This window comes from Priapulus caudatus, unplaced genomic scaffold, assembly GCF_000485595.1.
Source record: "Priapulus caudatus unplaced genomic scaffold, Priapulus_caudatus-5.0.1 Scaffold851, whole genome shotgun sequence".
Lineage (NCBI taxonomy): Eukaryota > Metazoa > Priapulida > Priapulimorpha > Priapulimorphida > Priapulidae > Priapulus > Priapulus caudatus.
Genome location: NW_014577912.1, coordinates 95,650 through 108,123, shown reverse-complemented (window position 1 = coordinate 108,123; position 12,474 = coordinate 95,650). Strand labels below are relative to the sequence as shown.

The following is a 12,474-nucleotide window of genomic DNA, read 5'->3' as shown; positions in this document are numbered from 1 at the left end:
TCTCATTCTATCTCCCCCTCTCTGTCTCTCTCTCTCTCTCTCTCTCTCTCTCTCGCTCTCTCTCTCTCTCGCTCTCTGCACACGCGCACCGCCGGTACATTAGCATCCCGCACACTTATAGTAGGACGGAAGGGTCGGAAGCTCATTGATCACGCATCCTGGCTTGTTCCACTCGAACACATTCACCTTCCCGCATTTACCTGCAAAGATTAAAGACGTGATTACTGTATACGCCATATTTTTCGCGTACAGATATTTTCACGAATTCAGACTTGACGGACAATTTCGCGAATGCTTAATTTCGCGGTCGGTGAATTATGAATTATTCGGCATTATTCGGTATGAATTATTCGCGTGTTGTTATTTTCGCGGTCGGGGACACGTTCGCGAAATTCGCGAAACTTAAACCACCGCGAAATATACAGCTTATACAGTACACAATAACGATAATAAGCGTGATTAATACTGGCTCGGTCCGCCCCTTTCCTTATAGCGAGGCGCATAATGTGAGCTGGGGTGATGATAGGGGGCGCTGTTGGCGTGGGAGGAGTAAGGTCCCTATATACAGGGAGGAGGTGAGATATAGGGACCCTAGGGAGGAGGTGAGAGAGTGCGCGAGGGTTAGTCTTAATAGAGGAATAGGCGATATAGAGTGGATGTGACAGGGGGATGGGGGTAGGTACTGGTATAGTGAGCAGGCGGTAATCAATGGTAGGAAGTGAGATAGGGGAAAAAACATTTTTTTTGTATAAATTCACAATTTTTGCCGTCACTTAATTAGCGATGAATTAAAAAAATATAATTCATCGGGAGCATAGAGAGAGACATCTCTCTTATGTAATGGATATTAGTTTGATTGAATTTGATGAGCAGTTATGTGGCAATGCCCTTTACAGTGTTACCCGTCCGTAACCCTAACAACAGTATCGAAGTAGTGTGGGTATTGGTGGAGATGGTGAGACAGGTCACGTATAGATTACTAACGCATAGGTTATGTATAGTCATGTTTATGCTTACACGGATTTATAGTCAAATCAAATTGACGATACTCTCAGTCCATACCTGCGTGATTCAAAATGTCGCTATTGAAGGGGTGTCTCCCGCCTGCGGATCCATCGCACTTGGATGGATGGATGGATGGATGGATGGATGGATGGATGGATGGATGGATGGATGGATGGATGGATGAATGGATGGATGGATGGATAGATGGATGGATAAATGAATGGGTGGAGGGATGGGTAGCTGGATGGATAGATGGCTGGATGGAGTGATCAAAAATTCGAATCCGATGGAAAAAATGCCATTTTTTCATTTAATCACGTAATTCCTTATTTCTATTACTGATGATTTGGATTTCATTATTATAATGATGCTCTAAAATAGTTAAAACACTCTTTATTAATTAGTCCAAGTTCTTTTATTGATTAGTTCCTTTATGTAATTCGTTATTTCCACTATTTGTAATTGTGATTTCTTATTCTAATGATGGTATTAATCCTTATGTGGTTAGTAGATTCAGTCATATAACATTCTGAATTAAATATCGTTAAAACACTCCTTAGCCTAACGCAGATTTAGGTTCTACTCTACTTTCATTGATATTATATATCTTTATTTCATTAAATACACCGTAATTCAACATAATTATACTTGTAGATATCTATGACCGGGTGGGGATGGGTAGTACGTTGTATCTCGACCAATGATAGCATAATAATTGGAGCGCGCTTTAGCGTGTATAAAGGCGCCGTAGGGCGTACCTAGGGCGTTTGTAATGGAAAGATGCCGACTTCAAATCCCAATGGCAGAAAAAATTCGTTTATTTGATTTAATTCTTTTCCGTTTTTCTTAAATTTATTATTGCTCTTATGTTATTCATTATTTCCACTTATGATTGTAATTTCATCATTCTTATGATGGTTTTAATCCATGCAGTATAGATAATGATTATAATTGAAATAAATTTATATATTAGGATAAATTACTTTTTAACGTAGATTTAGGTTCTACATTACTTTCGTTACTATTCTGTTACTCAATATTATTTTACCATAATTATAGGCTATATCTTCATTCCAATAAATCCACTTTAATACAACGTATTATCACAGGTATATATATATATATATATATATATATGGCGATGAACAGTACGTTAATTGTCTCTCAATCAATGATCTCGTGAATTACTGTGTCATTACGCTGCTTAGACATAATAATTCATCTAATTCTTGTGCACTTCTAATTATGTTGGCACGCACCACTCTTCGCTGTGAATGTCAAGTGTACGATTGACGTGTGACTATTTGTTCAAAACCCGTGATGTAAAGCACATATACATTATATTAACATATAGCACCGGATTTTATGTTGCTATAAATTTATTATTTGTAAATCACCTAACCATAACATATTCTTGCTGATGCCTCCCACACAACGAGATAAAAAATTCATTCTCTCTAAATACCATACATATGTCGTGAAATACCAGAATACAATATTTAGCTAAACTGATTCGTATATTTTTCTTCTGCCGCGACCACAATTAACTAAACAACTAAGCAGTACAATAAAGGCCACATAATTAGAACTTCCCTTCGCATACTACGTGTTATTTCTCACAGTATAAATTTTTATGTGAATGTTGATCATTTCACGTTGAAATTTTTATGTTCATGTAAGAGTTGACCGAGATTTAATCAATTATATCTAATGTCTCGATTTCAATTTATTTTTAAACAGAAATTTTATGCTGACGATCGGTTTGAGCAGCGCAGGGCAGGGCGCGGAAAGCAAACGTTGAAACCAGCTGATAAAAATGCAAATTACAAGCACCATAGAAGGAAAACAAGTATTGCTGCTGCGATCTTACATACGACGTTCAGGGGTCATCAGAGGAATCATTATTCTGGTCATTTTTACAGCATAGTACCAATGAAGTAAACTTTTTCAGAAGATTTTCAATAAGTTTCAGATCACGTATTCACGCTTGAGGTTCAATCACTGTAGGCATTAAAAGAAAAACCTTTTGCTCGCCGCACGCCAAGTACACAATATAAAAAACAGTATCAGTGGTGAGGAAATATCATCCATTCCAGCACGTAGGTCATCAATGCGAATGCGGTCTGGCCTCGATAGACATATCACAATATATGCGCATATCTGTCTACATATATAACTGTATATATCTGTATTATAATATTACATGTATATGCGTAGATGGTATGCTATCTACAATCATTATCGTATTTATATATCTATATATATATAATATTATATATATAAATGAATGCCCGAAACCCCCTTTGATAACAGCAAAGGACTAGTATATCCGTGAGACTCTCAAGCGTTTCTCTCTCTCTCTCGCTCTCTCTCACTCTATTTCTCTCTCCCCCTCTCGCTCTTCTTCTGTCCTTTTCGTCTTTTTTTGTCCCCCCCCGCTCTCTCTCTCTTCGTGCTGCTCGCACCGGCACGCTGTCATGACGCGACGGGGTGGCGTGAGCATTAGGCACTGGCGCAACAGCTTATAGGTAGGGACGGAAGGGTCGAAGTCCATTGTCACGCATCCTGGCTTGTTCCACTCGAACACATTCATCTTTCCGGCGCATTTACCTGCAAAGGATTAAAGACGTGATTTACTGTATACGCCATATTTTTCGCGGTTACAGATATTTTCACGAATTTAGACTTCGCGGACAATTTCGCGATGTTGCTTAGTCTTCGCGTCGCTGAATTATGAATTAATTCGGCAATTATTCGGTATGAATTATTCCGCGTGTTGCTTATTTTCGCGGTCGGGGACACGTTCGCGAAATTCGCGACAACTTAAACCACCGCGAAATATACACGCGTATACAGTACACAATACGATAATAAGCGTGATTTAATACTGGCTCGGTCCGCCCTTTCCTTATATGTGAGCGTCATAATTGTGAGCTGGGGTGTGATACGGGGGCGCTGTTAGCGTGGAGGAGTAGGGTCCCTATATAACAGGGAGGCAGTGAGATATAGGGACCTAGAAGAGGAGGTGAGAGAAGTGCGCGAGGGTGTTAGTCTGTATAGAGTGAATAGCGCGATATAGGAGTGGCTGTGACGGGGGATGGCGGTCGGTACTGGTATAGTGAGCAGGCGGTAATCAATGGTAGGAAGTGAGATAGGGAAAACAACATTTTTTTTGTATAAATCATTCATTTTTGCGTCTACTTAATTAGCGATGAATTAAAAAAATTATAATTCATCGGAGCATATGAGAGAGACATCTCTCTTATGTAATGGATATTAATATTAGTTGATTGAATTTGATGAGCAGTTAGGGCATGCCTTTACAGTGTTACCCGTCCGTAACCTAACAACAGTATCCTTAAGTAACGAGAGTAGCTGTGGGTATTGTGAGATGCGTGAGACAGGTCACGTAGTAGGATTATTAACGAAGGTTATGTATAGTCATGGTTATACCGCTTACACGTATTTATAGCTCAAATCACAATTGACGATACTCTGCGTCCCTACGCTGCGTATTCAAAATGTCGCTATTGAAGGGGTGTTTCCCGCCTGCGGATCATCGCACCATTCATGCACGCTCTCTAGCGCCTCGTCCGTGTGAACGCTGCCCACGTATCTACCGGAGTGTTCCCGGAGTGTTTGGTCCTTGTCCGCCCTGTAGCCCTTCATCTGCAAAACACAGGGCAGATATAGTATCAGAATACTGAACAAAGTTTGATGTATAAGTTAAGTGTGATGCAAATGGTAATGTAATGTCTCCCGCCCCTCTGCCGGGGTGTTCAGTCTCTCTCTCGTCGTCTCGGTGCTCTCCGTTCTCTCGGGGTCGTCGTCGCGATCTCTCCCTCCTCCCTCTCTCTCCCTCTTGGGCGGGGGCTCTCTCTCTCTCTCTCTCTCTCTCCTCTCTCTCTCTCTCTCTCCCCTCTCGACCCTCTCCCTCCCCACTACAAAAGCTCGCAGCCGTGTCTTACCTGGAACCAGCCACAGAGGGCAGATCTTTACAGTCCATGTCAGCTCTACTGTCCAGTATCCGTCGCCGAAATTGTTTGCGTAGTGGAAGGCTTGCTACTAGTATCGCTAGTCGTCCACCAGGTAGGGGTGCCCTTTGCATGATAGGTGATACGTATTGGTTCGGGTCCTTGTAGACAGCTGTGAAGGGAGTGAGCTCGAATTGACTAGTTATCGCCGATAGAGGGAGTGCGTAGCGCCAATACTCTAATCATACGTTTATTCGTTCACAACCAGAGAGCATTAAGTACAAGAAGATTGGTGCTGGGCACGGCTTTTGCTGGTTGGATCGGCGTGAGGCGCTGCGCGCGGATGAGACGCGCGGAGGGAACCATTGTTAATAGGGTGAATACATGGGTTTATCATCGAATAAAATTGCTATGATATCATCATGACATCAGACGGAGATAATCCAAGAAAGACTACATCGGATTCCGCAATATTCCAAGTTAATCTAAATACACACATCGACGGTTACCGTTACCTTGTGTTTTATCTTCCTGACCCCAGTCCAGATGCAAATCGTTGACCTTCCAGATGTTGTAGCTGGTGGAGTAGGGAGAGTCACACACGTGTGAGATAGGAATAGCAGCTGTGGGCCCAACAACGGAAGAAACAAGAATTAAGAAGAATGTCAGGGAGAAGATTAATAGAAGACGCGCGGCGGCGACGACGACGATGATGATGGTCTGACGATTATAATAGTTTCTGCTGCTACTGGTGTTACTGCTGCTGCTACTATACTACTTGTTATACGCTACTTGCTCGCGTATACTACTATATATGCTACTATATACAGTTGTTGCTACTGCTGCAACCGCTGCGGTCGCTGCTGCTACTACTGCTGCTGCTGCTGCTGCTGCTGCTGCTGCTGCTGCTGCTTTGGCTGCTGCTGCTGTTGCCGGTGCTGCTGTTGTTGCTCCTGCTATTGCTGTTGTTGTTACTGCTACTGCTGCTGACGATAATAACAATGACAACGATGACGATAACGACGACGACGCTGACGATGGAGACGTATATACAATAATGTTAGATCTTGTTTGTGACTTACAGAGCCGTCGTTCGCGACCTCCGGATGAACACCTCTCCATGCGGAAGTAAACGATTTCTTTCTTCAGCATGATTATTGTCCTCTCGGCCAGCGACGTGCCAGCGACCGCCAGCAGCAAGCAGAGTGTAGACACGTACGACATGTTGTTGTTGGTGTTGTTGTTGTTGTTGTTGTTGTTGTTGTTGTTGTTGTTGTTTTTCACCTGAAAAAAACAGTCAGGTATATATACATACATACATATAAATAAATAAATAAATAAATAAATAAATAAATATATATATAGTATGTGTGTGGTGTGTGTGTTGTGTGTGTTGTTGTGTGTGTGTGTGGTGTGTTGTGTGTGTGTGTGTGTGTGAGTGTGTGTGTGTGTGTGTCGCGCGTGTGTGTTGTGTGTGTCTGTCCGTGCTGTACGTGTGTGTGTGTGTGTGGTGTGTGTGTGTTTGTGTGATGTGTGTGTGTGTGTGTGTGTGTTTGTGTGTGTGTATGTGTGTGTGTGTGTGTGTGTGCGTGCGTTGGTGTGTGCGTGCGCGTGTGCGCGCATGTGGCTGTATGTGTGTGTATGTGTATCTGTGTGTCTGTGTGTCTGTGTGTCTGTGTGTCTGTAGATGTGTGCCTGTGTGACTGTGTGCGTGCGTGCGTGCGTGCGTGCGTGCGTGCGTGCGTATGTGTGTGCATGTGTGTACGCGTATCTTTTATTAAAGATAGATAAGACTATAGGTATTAGATACGGATATGGGTTATAGACCTACCTAATAGTTTGCACTCACAGAAACGACGGACACACGATCCTAGCGAATTGAAGAGTGACTGGTCCACAAGGCAGCAGCGAAGTCCGCAGTGTAAATGCCCTACCTCTCCTATAACTCCTACCTATATATATATACCTGTCCAGGGCACCATGCATTCACTCGATCACGTGATTGCCTTCCAGCGAAATGTTTACGGTAATGTTTCGCACATCCTGTTTCCTGTATCGAGTTACCGAGAAAATGCGAGCAGACAGGTGTACGTAGGTTGGCAGGTATAGGGTGCGATCCGCTTTAACGAACATGGTGGAAGTATGTGTGTGTGTGTGTGTGTGTTTGTGCGTGCGTGTGCGTGTGCGTGTGCGTTGCGTGTGCGTGTGCGTGTGCGTGTGCGTGGTGCGTGTGCGTGTGTGTGTGTGTGTGTGTGGGCGCGATGTGTGTGTATGTTGGACTGTTTGCGTAGCGGGAGTGTGTGTGAATGTGTCTAGTATACTTTACACCCCACTCTACTCCACAGGCACGCCAGATTAAGCAAGTAAGTAAATGATTTAATGAATTTTTAATAATGCCAAGACATATAATGGCTTCTGTACACAAATAAATCGAAGAGGCCAAGATACACACACACACACACACACACACCACACACACACACCACACCACACACACACACACACACACACACACACACACACACCAACCGAATGAACCAACGACTGGACAGGTATATATTTTCTATTACGAACTAATTCAAACCCTTTGCAATCAATCGAAGCCCAAAACAGAGCACACCACCTAACTAGAAAACACCTTTTCGTCACGCGTGTAATTTTCCCGTAATCGTCCGGAGTACGATGGTTAGACAGATTAGCTGTCAGTCTAGGAAAATATAGTGACTCATACGAACAGGTTAGTGTAGGCCTCAGCGTGGGCATTGCCTTCTCGCTATACCGGATTCTAAGAGTGCCTAATACGCGCATACCACGCGTGTATCGATGCTTTCTGGAACGGCGCGACCTTAGCCTCTGGGGGAGGGGGGCTAGGTGTGCAGCGCGCCACACTATGCACGTTAACTGGTTCTAATATCTAAATTGTTTGTTAATGGTGTCTGTCTCCGAGTGTCCTTTTTATGTGCATATTGTGTGCTGTGTGTGTGTGTGTGTGTGTGTGGTGTGTGTGTGTGTTGTGTGGTGTGTGGCTGTGTGCGTGCGTTGTGTTGTGTGCGTGCGCGTGTGCCGACTGGCGCGTGGTATCTGCTGAATTATTGTCTCACTGGACGGAGATATTATATCTGAGATATAGCGTACGGATCGAGAAATTATACGCACGTTAAACGCTCACGTGTTTCGGGAATACAAACAGTAAGCCTCCGCCAAATTGTTACGCACTATTTCGGTTCTATTAAGGCAGTTTTTTTTGCCATTTTTTCGGGTTAAATTCGGTCACTAGCTGTCTCTTTGCGTTTGCACGCAGGTTAGATGCCTCGTTGGGCGGTCTAGAAAGCATTAGAAGTAAGTTGGTCTTGTGTGTAGCTGTGACATTCCGTCATGTGGAGTAGCCATGATGACCGTTTGGTCATTTTTGTGTTTGAAATTTGACCGACTACTTTGTAGAAATTCGCATCATAGAGCTGGCAAAAGTTTCAAGCGGAGCATAGAGCAGGAATCTGTAGTTATTTAACAGGAATAAAGTGTATGTTGTGAATGAGATGAAACAGTGTGAGTATTTTTAATTAATTTCTGTCCAATGTTTATTCATGCCTGCTGCCTATGGACGCCTTCTACTGCTGTACAACACGTGTAACGTGCGTATGACGTGAAACGTGTATATGTATGTGTGTGTGGGGGGGGGGTTCCCGCATCATCCGGGCGAAAACTTCACTGGACGTGAATGTTACAGACGGATTAGCTGTCTGGTCACGTATTTCGTTCCCTTCTACAGCAGATGACCCGAATCAGACAACAGAACGTCTCTCTACATAGCATCTCTTTATTTCTGACTTGGTTTGGATCACTCCTCGGCTGACTCCCTTTCCTTGGCTGGTTCAGCATGGTTAGACCTTTGCAGACTTCGCCGTTGGAGTCACAGGCGTACGCCAGCCCCCACTCGACGGCAACGTGGTGATCCGGGTCGTGGGGGACCAGGGACGCAAATCCATTTTAAAAAGTGTGGGGGGACCAGACGTCGTTCAAGAGCCTGCGAGGGAGCGAAGCGGCCGGGGGAAGCTGGGAGTGGGGTATCCCACGTCCAACGGTAGTCTATTCTAAAATTTTAGCTATGCTGAATACTTGTACCAGGCGGTAATATACTGGGTTTCATATGCCCAGTATCTGTTAAAATAACGAGTATTTGGACGAATATATACACGTACGTGTATCTGAGAGACTGCTGCGAGAAACACTCTGTCCTGGGTACCCTGCAGGCTAGGGCGTCGTACCGTCTTTTACCAGAGGCATGGCGATGGATATTTATCGCAGAAATCTACTCGTGGGTAGCCCGGCTCCATTTTAAATATGTTCTAAACTAAAAATATGAATCAATCAGTTAGCCACTGCGCATGTGCGAACCTTGATTTTAGACTTCAGCATAGCTAAAATGCTAGAATACTTGCTAATCTACCAGACGGTAATATACTGGGTTGCATATGCCCAGTATCCGTTAAAATAACGAGAATTTCAACGAATATATACAGGCACATGTATGTGAGAGACTGCTGCCAAAAAACAGTCTGTCCGGGGAACGCTGCAGGCTAGGGCGTCGTATCCTCTTTTACCAGAGGCATGGCAATGCACTGTTTCAGACGTGCAGTACAGCAAAAGGAAAAGTACGTAAGTATAGCTTGCTGAGGAAGAGAGGTGTGGGAAACTAAGGGAAGGTGGCAGGAAAGACAGTCGAGGGGCGGTGGAATGAGAAGGAGGCTGAGCGTGCGACAATGGAGACAACGGGAAGGGCGGGCGCGCGGGAATAAAGTAGGAGTTTTGCTCCCTACAGGCTAGGGCGCTCTCCTATCTATAAACCAAAGTCTACTGATAATAATTTATTACAGAATTCTATGTGGAGATACCCCCTGACCGAACTAAATGCATTCTCATCACAAAATATAACTCCTCTGATAAGATATTGCGCATGCGCTAAAACAGTAACGTAGCCAGGTTATGTACTGACTTGTATATGCAGCGGGGACCTTACATGCAAGGTCTGCTTCCTATTTCTGAAGTGAGATCTACTAATAAAATTTTATCATATAAATCTATGCTAGGATAACCCCTCTTCATTTTAAATTATTAACGTTTGCAAAATATTCGTCTTCTCGGGAGATATTGCGCATGCGCGAGCACCGTTTTAGACGTGCAGTAAGGGCAAAGGAGGAAAAGTACGTAAATATAGCTTGCTGAGGGAGAGAGGGGTGGGAAACTAAGGAAAGGTGGCAGGGAAGACAGTCGAGGGGCGGTGGAAGGAGACGGAGGCTGAGCGTGCGACAATGGAGACAAAGGGAATGGGCGGGCGGGGATAAAGTAGGTGTTTTGCACCCTACATCCCCTGTAGCTATATCCCTACATCCCCTATATCCTCGGCTAGAGCGCTCACCTAACTATAAACACAGGTCTACTGATAAGAATTTATTGCAGAAACCTATGTTGAGATATCCCCTGACCATACTAAATGCATTTTCATCTCAAAATATAACTTCACTGATGAGATATTGCGCATGCTTTGCGCATGGTCAGTTAGGAAACCTGTGCATGGCTCAACGAAACACTGCTCGAATTTGTGACCACATCAGAGCCGACATACGCAATGGGGGAGCGTGCGTGCGTGCGTGCGCGTAGGCGGGATGCAGAAATTCACACTTACAGTTTGCTTTGAGCATGAAGCATAAGAAGTATCGATATCAGTTGTTGTTATATATAATGACCACCGTGTCTACGGATCGGACAGATAAGGGTATGTCGCGCCATCTATCGGTTCTCAGAAACGTAATCTTAACGAATTGTAGCGATTATTTCAGTCTTATTTGAAAAATCTTCGGAGCACCAAAACTGTCAATACCTTTGCTAGGCATCTCATTTGCACCGATATATTTTCCTATAAACTGACGGCTCCGTTATTTATCAACGCTAATTGCATGAGATAAGTGCTTGCCAACGCCACGGTGGCGTGCAAGTCAAGACAGAAATGTTAGCACCATTACATTATAAACATGATATTCCTACTCAGTTATGCGTAATATAATGATGATCTAACGCGCATATCAACAAATTCATATTTTTTCAACCCATATACAAAGATGCAGGGTGCGGAAACGATGGTACAGTAGTGAATGTAAAACAGATATGCATGCCTCATTTTAATTCGCATATATATATATCCTTCTGCTCTAGTTATAGTTGCAAAATGGAAACTTTTTCTACTGTAATCCGCAGTGTTGATCTATCAATTTGATCAATTGATGTATTATATAGCACCTTTTATTTCTCAAGTAACAACGTGCTTCGTGAAAAACGTATCGTGTGCACGCTCTGTGAAAGTTCACTTTGCTCGCACCATCCCGCGACAATTCTCCCTACCTTTGCTAATGTACATATATATATAGGGATGGCGCTGGCATGTCATCATTATACATTATAGCTCTGGATTACTTTGAAACTGCCTATAGGGAACCACATGCACTTAGCCATCACGAAGCTCATTAGAGTGGGTAATTGTAGCAGTAACAAGCCAATAGCATTAGCAGAAAGCAGTAAAAACCACAACCTTTATGTTATAACGCCATAATCACACGTATTCCCCTCGCTACTCCATCAACCTCCTTTTCTCCCCCCTCCCCCTCGCGCCTACGAGCGAGAGTAGCTATCGATTATTTATGTCTGGCGTACACGTGACCAACGAGTCGTCGAGTCGCCCAGCAGCCACAATATCAACAACGCTCTCGGAGCAGTCGCTCTAATTTTCCACGAAATATATTCACCATGTCAACGAAAAATCAACTGAGGAACATTCTAGGACCGTCGGTGGTCAATCGAGCGGGAGAGAGCGTCGATCTGTGTCAGTACAACGCCAACGGAAAGGTGATAGGTCTGTACTTTTCGGCACATTGGTGCTCGCCTTGTCGTGCGTTCACCCCCGTGCTCGTCGATTTCTACAACGAATTGAAGAAAAGCGAAAGCGGTGCCGATCTGGAGATAGTGTTCGTCAGTTCTGATCGCGACCAGAGCAGCTTCGACGAGTATTTTGCCGAGATGCCATGGCTCGCCGTTCCGTTCCAGGAACGCGATCGGAAGGTAAAACATGCCGCAACGCTGTAGCGTGTACGCGAAGTAGCGTCAGGTGTTAGGGCGATAGCAACTTGGCAAACACGCGGGGGTGAGGGTGCAGCTATTCGACGCAGAGAATTCACGGTGCCGTTACTGTTCACTAAGCTAAAGAGAGTTGAATTTTAACTTGTGTAGGCAAGTAAATTATAAGCCGTTCAGTACGACATCTGCTAAGCTAGGCCTACCATACAGTAAAGAAGTGCATGATGAAGGCACGATGGGTTATTTTTCATACCTTGCCTCCCCCGGCCACCCCTATACTCAGGCACTTGAAGCGTTTCAATAAAATATATACGCAGGGGTCGTGTGCTGTGCACGGCGACAGTTAAATATAAAGCTAATATTTAACTGT

The 12,474-nt window shown here is 44.0% G+C and overlaps 2 protein-coding genes and 2 long non-coding RNA genes across 4 annotated transcripts in view; 1 reads left to right on the top strand and 3 right to left on the bottom strand.

The window, feature by feature from the left end:
* LOC106813977 overlaps positions 1-6,101 on the bottom strand; it is a 10,096-nt gene extending 3,995 nt beyond the window's left edge. Inside the window, exons 1-3 of the mRNA XM_014818233.1 lie at positions 6,062-6,101; positions 5,495-5,602; positions 4,974-5,151 (exon numbers count right to left, since the gene is read on the bottom strand). Of these exons, the coding sequence (XP_014673719.1) occupies positions 4,974-5,151; positions 5,495-5,602; positions 6,062-6,101 (326 nt within the window). The remainder of the gene's footprint in view (positions 1-4,973; positions 5,152-5,494; positions 5,603-6,061) is intronic.
* On the bottom strand, positions 33-1,122 carry LOC106813983. The gene is made up of 2 exons (XR_001394533.1): positions 1,063-1,122; positions 33-200 (listed from the first exon to the last, which is right to left on the bottom strand). It is a non-coding gene; the product is annotated as an uncharacterized LOC106813983 (long non-coding RNA).
* A 14-nt stretch (positions 6,102-6,115) lies between the features above and the next one.
* Positions 6,116-6,975, bottom strand: LOC106813984. The gene is made up of 2 exons (XR_001394534.1): positions 6,811-6,975; positions 6,116-6,263 (listed from the first exon to the last, which is right to left on the bottom strand). It is a non-coding gene; the product is annotated as an uncharacterized LOC106813984 (long non-coding RNA).
* Positions 6,976-11,724: 4,749 nt separating this feature from the next.
* The window catches only part of LOC106813976 (nucleoredoxin-like), a 23,774-nt gene continuing 23,024 nt past the window's right edge, over positions 11,725-12,474 (top strand). The window contains 1 exon segment of the mRNA XM_014818232.1: positions 11,725-12,089. Coding sequence (XP_014673718.1) covers positions 11,778-12,089 — 312 coding nt within the window. The 5' untranslated portion in view covers positions 11,725-11,777.